At 33.6% G+C, this 12,290-nt stretch overlaps 1 protein-coding gene across 1 annotated transcript in view; it reads left to right on the top strand.

The window, feature by feature from the left end:
* The window catches only part of SLC25A36 (solute carrier family 25 member 36), a 30,917-nt gene extending 23,092 nt beyond the window's left edge, over positions 1-7,825 (top strand). Inside the window, exons 5-7 of the mRNA XM_090284254.1 lie at positions 1,584-1,650; positions 4,068-4,357; positions 6,259-7,825. Of these exons, the coding sequence (XP_090140380.1) occupies positions 1,584-1,650; positions 4,068-4,357; positions 6,259-6,452 (551 nt within the window). The 3' untranslated portion in view covers positions 6,453-7,825. The remainder of the gene's footprint in view (positions 1-1,583; positions 1,651-4,067; positions 4,358-6,258) is intronic.
* Positions 7,826-12,290: the final 4,465 nt, after the last annotated feature.

Here is a 12,290-nt window from a genome sequence, read left to right as displayed (position 1 = left end):
TTTGTTGGTTTGACTGCTTAGTAGCTTTTCACTAATAAACCCCTAATATTGCTGTACATACATTTAGCTAATACAAATATTTAAATTTGAAAGCAAAGAATTATTAAATTAAAGATATAACCAGAATACTGATTTCTGGTTCATATTAGCTTTAAAATAAAATTTGAATATTATTATTTTGACTTTTACTTTAGAAAAATGAGATTTAAGAGAAGAAAAAATATATATATACTCTTAATACTTTTTTTTCAATTAAAGTAGAACATGCAAGAGAAATCTTTTCCAAACATAATACTTAAACTAATCTGACAGTTTCATATTTTCTTCTCTTTCCTGTTAATAGAATATGTGCATGAAAAGAACCTTATTTTAAAAAGGTTCCTGACAGCCTATCCAACACTTTAAATTTTTATTATTTAGTACTGATACTTATAAAATTATTGGTCCCATTTTAGTTTTATACATATGTATGCAGTGTTAAAACACTTATGAGAAAAGAAGACCATACAACCATTACAAGATGATTGAAAGAGTTATCAAATCAAACGTATTTCATTTTCTTGCTTGATAGATTTAATGTGAGCATCCCTTTATGAAACATCTGGCTATTTCAACAGTGTTAAAGCAGTGGAATAGGGAGTAAAATTTGAGTTAGCTAATTATCTAACATTATGGAAAAGAAAATAACCTGTGCACTGAACTTCACTTTGTAGACAATGTAGTAAAATTATTTTGCATTTATTCCTAATATGCACCACAGCATTTTTATTTCTGAAAGTACTTTACTCATATTAAATGTGATGGGTATAGTCCACCTGTCTAAAAATAATGTGCTTGACCTGCTAATATTTGGTAGAAAATATTCAGTTTTAAAGTAAACTTAGAGGTACCTCTACCCTAAGTTTCTCTCTTTAGGGTCTATAAAAGTAAGAGGGAAGTTCCCAGTGTAACTTTTTGAACTTTTGAGTTTTTGTGTGTGTTTAAATGGATGAAAAATAGGTTCCTAACAGAAACCGTATCTCTTTGATACCATTATTTTAATAGTATTAAGTGTATGTTTATGTAAAGTATTCATAAGGCCAAACAACAATCCTTTCTGTTATACAATCAGCTTAAGAACTAATATTAGTAAATACTGACATAACAGAATCCATTTTGACCGTAGTGGTTTGTGATACTAATTGGACCCCAAGTAGTGGTTGTAGAGTATGCATGCTAGAAAGCCCTAGAATACAGTTTTTGTATGTTTGTCTGTAGAAGGGGTTTCTGAATTTAGTTAGAGAGTAGAGGGCATCCCAGCCGATATCTTGAATATGTTGGGAGAAGAATTTATATGTAGTCAGATTTTGCTCTTAAAAGATTATCTTTTAGTTTTTATGGTCAGAATTTGAAAAGGTATATTGAAAATAAAGTGCCAATGTTCATGTTTGTATGGATTTATAAAATAAAAGTGTAAAGCTTACATCAGTTAATACGTTAAATATTTATATTCATTTTCTTTAATATAGATTTATATAATTTTATAAACAAAGTTGATAGTGTATTTGTTTTTACCAGAGTTCATTTTAAACATGTTTGTTTAGGTTTTACTGCAATCACAGCAACCAACCCCATTTGGCTTATAAAGACTCGGTTACAGCTTGATGCAAGGTATGTTATTTCATTAATGGTTTCAACGAATTTTTTTCTATAAATTTATGTTTAGTGAGATTTCAGCATCTCTTTGTTTTGCTGCTGAGTTATTTTATTGTGCTTTGTTTTGTTTTAGAACCTTGGGTCTACCATCAGAAGCAAAAAGTGATCCAGTAGTTGGCAGGATGAGATTTTTCAGGGAAGAAAGGGTATTTATTATGTGTTGTGTTTTTAAGTAAAAGGAGAAGAAAGGATATATATATTCACCTAGCCCAAGTAGTGATACTTACGTTACATGGATGATTATAACTGGCCTCTCAACAGCTAAATAATCCACATGATCAAACTAGTCTAGACTAAATCTTTGAGGATCATTGCTCAAATTCAGTAACCTTATACACAGAAAGTCCTGGTATGGGATTCTGTTCTCCTTTATTCATAGACTTCATTGGTTACCACTGACAACTTGATGCAAGCAAGATTCATTCATTCATTCAAAAAGTCTATATTGAGCAGGCACTGATAGGCTCTGGAGATATACCAGGAAATGGTGGTGAACAACTTTGAATGGAATAGTCAAGGGATGGATTTTTGAATCCATTTTAAGCAAAGGCAACAGTCAGTGCAAACCATGCAGGTTCTAAGTTTAGGGCATGTTCTGGGATCTAAGAAAAGGCCAGAAGCAGTGCAGCTTAGTCTTGCCATCTCAACTCCTGTGGACCTTTAGAAAGGAGGATGAGGAAAAGCTAATACAGTTAAGTAGGGATAATAATAATAATAATAATAATAATAATAATAATAATGATGTTATCGTGTATAATAATAATGTTATTATTGTGTATAATAATAATAATGTTAATAGTTTTGAAACTGATTTAACCTTTCAGTCTGGAGTGGACTATGCATAAGTGTCCACTGTTTTTTATATTTTAGGGTTTGAGAAGTAGTGTTATATCTTAAAGACTAAATAAAACTGATCTGTGAAATTATTAACAATTATGCGTGCTTAAACACCTGTTTTCCATTTCTGTCACACTGAACTGTATATTGTTTGGAGACTTGAAAAAAAAGTCTTAATTCTTCTTTCATCTGGAATAATTTTTAATGAAATCTTAAGTGTTAGAGCAAAACTCATTGTTTCTTAAAGCCAAAGATCTGAAAAGTAATAATGTTGGGTAAGACAAACCAAAGGTTAAGAAAATGTAAGATGCCAGTCTATATTATGCCATTATAAATAAACTACCAGTGGTGTTCGTCAATATGTTATAGGGTGGATCTGTAGGGCATCCAGGAAAAGCATGGCTTAAAATTATTTACTATTATTATTCTTTTACTTATAATTATAACACAAGTCAACATGCCTTCTTAGGCTTGGGAGTACAGAACGGGATGGGTTGGGGTAATCATGAAATGTTGATTTAAAGATGAAATCAACAACAGGGCTAATGTATTTGTTTTCATGTTATCCTTTGGGACTTGTGGCTCTTTTGACTTTTAAGGAGAGATCACATGGCATACACTCATTTCAGTTGGTTGCATAGATTATTCAACTAAGAAGGGATTTACTCAGTGTTGTTAGTTCATAAAATTGGAGGAATCTGTAGGTTATCAGGTAGCTGTCTTAGTTGTGGTTTCATTTTATGTCAGAAACAGGTTTTGTATAGTTTATAAATAGGTAAATGCTCTCCCTATGGGTAGCATTTAAACCCATTTCTTACATACGGGGTTCTGTTGGGGGAATCAGTGTAAGGTTATAAATATTTTTACAAACTCAAAATTATATACGTAACAAGAATAGAAGCTGTACCCTTAAGTGGCAGCACTAAGAACATTTTCTTCAGTAAGTACTTGATAACTGTAGAGGTCCTCTTAGGATACTGCAATGAAAGATATGGCCGTGACCTTCAAAGGATCATAGGAAATTTGCCCGAAATTCACCCAGTCACTTTTTGGGAAGAGTCCCTTAAGTGAACAGAAATTAAATTGATCGTGCTCTGCTTCCTTTTGTGATGCACTATTATTAGTGTCTAAGTCATTCTTTTTAATGTTACAAATGCAAAAGAAGTCTTCTCAGCTTAGAACTGGATTTAATATAATGTATTTTTTGTTTCTTTCGTCTTGGGCTGCAGTCACAGTATATTTGGACTAAAGGACTAACCTATAATACAAACTTCAGTGAGGATATCAGACTGAAGATTCAGTGTAGTGTGCTTTGCTTTCAGTAAAACAAACTACTTACACGTTACACATCTGTGACAAATTTGGGACAAAATATGAAATCTAAACTGAATGTTTTAAAATTCTGATTTCACTTCTTTGTGGGTTAAAGGGGATCATTCTTTAGAGTGGTATATTTCTACTGTATTTTATTTGCTTTATCTTAAAACCTATACTACTTTATTTACATGAAAAATATTTTTCATTTCGCTTTTCAGGAACCGTGGAGAAAAGCGAATGGGTGCTTTTGAATGTGTTCGTAAAGTATATCAGGCAGATGGACTTAGAGGATTTTATAGGGGCATGTCTGCTTCTTATGCTGGCATATCAGAGACCGTTATCCATTTTGTTATTTATGAAAGTATTAAGCAAAAACTACTGGAATATAAGATTGCCTCTACAATGGAAAATGATGAAGAGTCTGTGAAAGATGCGTCAGATTTTGTGGGAATGATGCTGGCTGCTGCCACCTCAAAAACTTGTGCTACAAGCGTAGCATACCCACACGGTAAGAGAAGTTGAGATTTTACAGGTAATCTGTTAACTCAGAAATGCTGTTCCACCCCAGGTAGTAGTCCACTTATTAGACTATTTATAATTATACCAAATTTCAGTATAACAAAATTAAGTTCTTAGTTCATCATAATGGGATTAAATCTGTGTAAGTAACATAAAGCCATTTTAATTGGTCAGTATCTATTATAGTAGCATGGTGGTGACGTAGTGTGAGCTCTGGACAAATTTCAACCTAATCAGTCAGATTGGGCAAGTTTCTTTTTTTTTTCTTTTTTCTTTTTTTAAGTATGGATGTAGGTGCTACATATATTTTATAGGTGTATAGGTACATTATATACATTATTGCTAATCTACATAAAAATCCTGAGAAGTCTAGATATGCTAGAACATAACTAGAACAGTCTTCATTTTTAAGAGGAAAACAAATGTGAAGATTAAGTAAGTTGCCCAAGATCACATAGTACGTACACTCAGTGATGGACCCCAAATTTGAATTGTAGTCTGTATTCCCAAAGACCAAGCTCTTTTACATTATTTCATGTTGGCAAATAAGTATATATGAATTATTTCTTTTTGTTCTTTTTAAGTGTTATAATGTTAGCTTGTTTCATAAATAGCTAAGGAAATTACTTAAGATTTGGTCTGCAGCATGCTGAGTTTTAAGTGTAGCCTTTGATTTTGGTGTGTTTGAGGTTTGTTTTGGGTACGGTTTTTAATCTAAGTGCTTCACTTTTGTTACATGGATTAACATTTACATTCACCCTGTAAAGCCAAGGCTCTGTCGTTAAAGCTATATTAGGAAAAATGAACAGGTCTAGGAAATGAGTATCTCCTTTAAAATGTAACCTGTGAATGAAACCAACTCTTTAACCAAGTTGGACTGTGAATCTACACATTTCCTGAGGAGAAGTCCCAAGAGGGCAGTCAGTATCAGGAGCATTGCTGAGCTCAGGCCTCCGCTGGGTGGACTAGCACCGTGGCCCGCTAAGGCAAGAGAGGTGGGGATTTTTAAGAATACTGGCCCTTCAAGTAAGATGATGTCATTACAAGAGGAGGTACAGTTTATAAACAATACTTTGGAGTGGAATGTGTAAATAGCTTGAATCTTTAAGGTAGGACGGGAGGTTTCAAATGTTAACATTTACAGTGGAAATGGCTTTAGGCCATTTCACTCAGGCCCAACAAGAATAGTGTGTTGAAAAGTTTGACAAATAGCAAACATGGAAAAAACAGACTCTTCTGTAGAAAGCTCTGAATTTTTGTCCAGTCTCAACCCTCAACTGTTAAATCTCTCAGTATCCAATTTCCTCATCTTAAAATGAAGAAAAATTGGACTCTTTAAGATCCCTTTCAGCTCTAAAATTTTATAATTTTTGCTTAGTTGCTCCCAGATAGGGCCTGTAAGCTGGCAACTTACATTTTAAACATTTTTACCCTTATCCACATTAAATTTATGTGGGTATATGCAGGCCATTGTGAACAGATTGGTAATTCTGTTTTCTCATTGTGCTCTCTGCTTTTCAAAAGTCTTTTCTGCTTGTTTCATCTTAGATACCATCTCCATTCCCTCTCCTACTGCTTTACCTTTTTCTTATTGCATCTATTCTCTCTCTTTCTATGTATATCTGTTGTAGTAGTCAACTGACTTTTGTTTCATTCTGTCATTTACCATTCAGAACCTGTGAAATTTTATAACAACACATGATTTTAGCCAGCTGTCTTAAAAGTTTGATGTTATAATGTGACTGGTTTCATTAAGTTGCACATTAAAAATAACTTTTTATTTATCCTAAGCTTACACTTAGAGGTAAACGAGATGTGCTTAGTATTAGGAGGATATAGAGATATCGCTAATGTTTGAATAAAATAACGTTTATTTTTTTTCCTAAACAGAAGTTGTCAGGACAAGACTACGTGAAGAAGGAACAAAATATAGATCTTTTTTTCAGACACTATCTTTGGTTGTTCAAGAAGAAGGTTATGGGTCTCTTTACCGTGGTCTAACAACTCATTTGGTGAGACAGATCCCTAACACAGCCATTATGATGGCCACCTATGAATTGGTGGTCTACCTACTCAATGGATAGCAACATCAGGCCGCCATACAATAAAGAGGGAAGACCAAAAGATTACAGTGGACCATGGAGTATCGAAACCAGCATGGTGAACAACAGAAAATGGTTTGGGAACGTGTGACTATGCCTAAGTGGAAGTGTGGATGTCAGAATTAAAGTAAGCATAGCCACATTACTTGGTCTTTTCAGTAATGTGAATAAAACCTGGGCTGCCTCCAAGAAAAGGCCTTTAGAAGCACTCCTTCCTCAAAATTGCCATTTTCTCTACCAGGTCCATGGGACACAGCTGCATTTTGTTTATTTGTGACAGACAGAGTATAGTGTTTATTCCATGAATAATTTTCCGTACTTCTAAACAAAGCCATCCTTAGTTATATACTATTTATAAACTATCCAAAGATAGTATCAACAGTCACAAATTTCTAACTGTTGGATTCTGTGTAATTCTTATAAAAAAACAAAAAGTGAGATCCTTAGTATTATTTTCACATTTCCTTGAGAGGATCTGGCCCAATACTTTAAAGTTAATGATTTGGCATTAGTAGTCACTGTTTTTGACAACTAATGAAATAGTGTCTAAATATCTTGTACATCTTTCTCTTTAAAATGTTTAGGTTCCTAGAATTAACAGGTGCTTGATTTTCAGCATAAATGTGGACACTTAAATTGTTCATTAATATATCAAACTCAAATAGTAATAGTTTAGGACAAAAACCAGTAAAATATTGATTGGAGATCATTTTAGTAATTTGAGGATATCCTCATATCTTTTCTAGCTTTGTGATGAATGAAAAGAATGCAGTTGTCTTTTCAATAATTTATTGGTTTTGAACTTAAATTACGATGCATCATACCTAAGCATCATTTTCTTAAAAGTGGAAAAAATTTACCACTTCTGAGTCTTTCTCAATTTGCTTTCACATTAAGAATTTGAACCTTTGAAGTATATTCAGAAGATCTGTATAGATTGTATTTATTGTGTAGAGAAAATGGCAATTTTCAGTTTTGCCCTTACAAGTTGTTTTTTTTAAGGCGACATAAATACCTGGGGCAGTACAAGCATTATAGAAGAGGGCCCTCTGCTATCCGATTGAGCAGGTAATGATCCTAATTGACATATAGTTTTGTAAATGAACGTACTGCTTTTGCAAAGAAGTTTATTCTATCCTAATTTCTTGAATGGTAAATCATAGATTAAGTTAATTCAGGTTAAGTGTGCTAACAGGATATAGCTTTTATATTTTGTTGTTGAGCTCAACTGCACATTTTAATACTTTAAACGTATTACATGTATGGCCCTTATGAAGATGTTGGCTGTAATTCTATTAGGAGACTTTAGCTTATGGTTGTTGCTATACTGGTGTAAGAAAAATTCTACAATTAAACTCCAGTCTGGTACTCATTTCAGTATACATGAACTGTACATTTTGTGCAATGGCTTTCTCTTAAGAATGACTCATTGTGAATGCACTTTGTGGCCTTTTGGGGGGGCAAGTAGTAAGAGTAGGAGAGAATTCCATGTTATTTTTTTAAACATTGATCATGTATTAGGCAGAAACAGTGTTCACAACATTTTTCTGGGTTTTTTAGGAATGTTGTTTTGGAGATCTTTAATGTAAATGTTTTAAGTATTCTGTATACACTGTAGTGACCTAACATAGACAATTGTAGCATGTCATTGCAAGCTTCCTCTGCTGTCACCAATGAAACAGTGTCCTCCTAATTTCCTTCATCTTCTTACCTTCCTTGTAATCAGCAGTAACTGGATGTTTATGAGGTGCTTTGATTGGAATTTAAAGTATTCCAGTCTACTTGGGAGACCAAAGGCAAATTCAGTCTCATTACCTTTGGGATTATTCATAACTTTTATGGTAAATTTCAGCTTTGACATTTATTATGAAGAACACGCCAAAAAAAAATATATATATATCTGACAAAACAGGGGTTTCTAACTTGAATCTGTAGAGAAAGTCTCCATCTATAGTGTTTGCCTTTTCAGGTGCCACTCGTGCTGCCTAACAGTGCCATTTTGCCTTGTGAAGGTTCGTAAATATTCATTGTATTGAATGTAGGACAGAGTCTCCCTTATCTTAGATCTCAGTATCCCACAAATGATTAAGAATGATGTGGAAACCAGCAATTAAGGAACACCTTATTTAGATATAGCAGATTCATAAGTGTCCTTCCAGGATGAAAATGTATTCTGTTGTGTGTATCTAGCAAGTACAACTTTGACCTTTACTGCATTACATTCATCTTTTAAAAGTGAGTTTTATGTATATACTGGAAGGAAATGATCTTAGAGTCTTAAACATTGATTCTCTGTGCAGCAATTGGAAAGGAGCAATGTCGTTTATTTTAATTGTCTTTTCTCCCCACAAACATAATCTGCTGTAGTTTACTATATGTATGACAGATAATTTTAAAAAGAAAACTAAAAATTATTTCTAAAATTTTTCTCTGAAACATTTCTTTGGAGATCTTGTTTATAATTGATGCGAATGTTTTAAAAAGAAAAACACATACTTAAAGCATTGGCCTTCCTAACATTTTATTTCAGCACCCTTCGGATGGGTGTGTATTTTTATTGTAGAATCTTCTCAGAAAATTAGACTGAACTTATTCAGGTTAAAGCAGTAAATACTTAAAGAGCATATTCTCATAGAAAAACAGAAAGAACTGGTACTTGTGGCTCACAGAAAACAGTTTCCTAAATTTCAAAGTCCAAATCTGAGAATTACAAACCCTGTGATTGTGGGCTGCCATGCAGTGCCTATATTTATTTTTTATTATATTTTTTCCCTTATCATTTATCCCTCACATATCCCCCTCCCCCCTGCAATCACCACACTGTTGTCCATGTCTGTGAGTACTTTTTCCTTTTTGCTTGATCCCTCCAGGAAAAAACTTATCACCAAAGCCTTGTCTTAATTTGTGTTCTGTATGTAATTTTGGAACCAGCTTTACTGGATGGGGCCCACAAGTAATTGATTTGTAACTTTGATACCAAGAAGAATATCATTTGATTATTTAATGCAGACTTCTGTGTCCTAAAACCTAATGCCTGTTTTAGAACAGTGTTAGTATATTAGGATCAGCAGAGTTTGGGTCAAAAATGATTGTTTACTCTGACTCGAGCATAAACGTGTCAGTATTTTTAGATTTCTTTCAAATCACTAAAAAAATACTAATTTGAACTTGAAGGATTTAAATGCTAGAAATCAATCTGTCCTTTATTCTTCAGTATTGTTCATGCCTGTCTTTTATTGTTTACATGCTTCTGCCCAAGCTGTTAGTACTATAGGGACTCCTGTGGGGCTGATAAATATAATAGTTCCGCTTCTTTTCCTCTAATGTTGATCATGATTTTTAACATTCCTAAGAATATAGATAGTCCTGAATGATTTAAATTGGAAGGAATTTTAATTATATAAAACATTTAGTGTACTCACTTTCTGCCCACTCAGATCTCCTCTCTGTCATGCCCTTAATTTCTCACTAAGCTAGATGCTGCTTCTTATGCTACTCCTTTTAGAAACTAAAAATTCTAGTTTCAGTCAGTTTTTGTGTTAATAATTTTGAATGTGTACCCCTGCATATGTGAACAATTAAATCTTGACCTTTCAGTCATAGGTAAATAATCAACTTCAAGAGTTGATATCTTTTGACCATTTATATGAGGGTTGCTATTCTTATATTCGGTATGTGGCCGTAAATTAATGTGCATTTACTCTATTTATGTTAACTAGCTGAATTTTATTTGAATTGTTAAAATTTTTTAAATTAAAATATGCTTATGAAAATGTGTTTTTTAAAAATATTATGTACCCTGATACTTTGGTATGATGGGGATATAATCACACTTCTTTAGGATTATGTGTAGAACAAACGTGCATTTCCATTTTCAAGTTAAGTATGTTAGACTCCTATCTGTAGATGTAGTGAAATGTCTAGGAATCAAAAGATCAAATAATTTAACTCTCATAGTTAAGTAAGAAATGTCTGTACTTCCATATATTCCATAGGTTTATTGATCTTTAAGTCTTATACTTTTTACATATCAAACATGCATTTTACAAAGAATATCTGACAAATTGGAGCCAGATTAGGTTGATTAATACATCCTAGGTTGTAATTTTTTTTTATATTAGTAGCTTTTTTGTTTGTCTTAGTTTTCACCTTAAGCAGAGCTAAGTATTTTAAAATTAAAAGTAAAAAGCTGGAAACTTGTTAGAATAACCAAATGACTCTACATGCGATTGGTTGAAATACAAGTGACACAGATATAAGTGTTTATGTGCCCACTTTCCATTTTGTCTATTTTAAGTTTTCCGAAATTGTACATTACCCAGTTTTGTAAGTGAGGAAAGGACAGATTTGTTATGTTACATTTCTCAAAGTACACATAAATCTGAAATTGTGTGACCTTAATTAGTAGTACTCTTCCCACTGGCAAAATTAACGGTTGCGGCCGGTGTAACAAGTGTCCCAAGTTAAATTGCGTATATGTGTGTTCTTTACTGAATATCAGGAGCTATGATAAAGGAATTGTGAGTATGATTCCGTAAGGTTCAAGTGTGACATCTATACAACTGATAAAGCCCAGGCAAGCAAGCAAATTGTAATTAAATGATTTCCTTTATTTTTTGAGTTGCACACAGACCAGCTGCATACCTTAATGTATAGAGAATCAATCCAGTAATTTAAGTGTGTATACTGCTATGTTTTTACAATGATTTCATGTGATTTCCTAACAGCCTCTAGATTGGGTATGAATATGCAAGTGATACTTAGAGGATTATTAGTCACAACTGGGCTTTTATCACTTGGGTGTTCTGAATATTAGTCCTTTATAGTAGGTTTTTTATCAACCTTTGAGATGACACAATTTAAAAATATTATTTAAAGGAAAGACCTATGGATTGGCCCAGAATGAAAGATGGGGAGTAAGGAGAAATGGAGCTGTGGATGTAAATTGGGACAGTATAAACTGTCTCTGAAGCTGATCTATCTAGAGGTTAGTTTCCATACATCCTGGTGCTACTGGGAAACCCCTGAAAATTTTCCCCCTAAAGCATCTATGACATCATTGAAAGTCAGACTTAACATTAGGTTCAGTTTGTCTTATGTGAACTGCTTGCTCTCAATTAGATTACCTTTCAGTCTCAGGGATGTCCTGTGTTTTCTGGAAGTGTTAGGGTGATTATCTCTCAGAAATATCTGGAAAGGCTGCCTGGAGAACATAGTATTTTAACCAGGCTTTGAAACAATGTTAGAAATTATACCGACTGATAGGAGAAAAGTGCTGCTTGTTGAAGCACAGAGATAAAAGTGTTGTAGCAGCTTATTGAGAACCCATTTTCTTTCGTTCTTCTGGGAATTGACTCAAAACAGTCTTGAGATTGTAAAACCAGTTGGTAGACCAAGGATTCTAAACCTCGTCTAATTCAGAGGCGCTCATCACATCCAGTCCAACAAATTTAATGCCAGGCCAGTTTTTTGGGTTCTAGATTACTACTCTTCCAAATACCTCACAACTCCTTGAGTCTTTCATTGTCAAAATAAATAGCCCATGTTCTGAACCTTGGCTTTCAAGACTATCCAGTAGGATTGATCTCCACTGTGTGAACTTGCTGAGGTGTTTTAATGGCCTGCATTACATGATCTGTACCTTTCTAAATTATGCTGGGTTTTGGATTTGGCCTTCTTCACCCTCAATAAGTGTGGTAGAGCAACTGGACATCAATATGAATGAACACGAACCATTGTCTCACCGTACACACAAAAATAGATGATGGGTTAAAGGTAAAAATTAAACTTGCAAGCCTTCTAGAAAAAAATGTCTTTGCA

This window comes from Furipterus horrens, unplaced genomic scaffold, assembly GCF_987537825.1.
Source record: "Furipterus horrens unplaced genomic scaffold, mFurHor1.1.pri manual_scaffold_7, whole genome shotgun sequence".
NCBI lineage: Eukaryota > Metazoa > Chordata > Mammalia > Chiroptera > Furipteridae > Furipterus > Furipterus horrens.
This window is presented reverse-complemented; position numbering and strand designations above follow the sequence as displayed.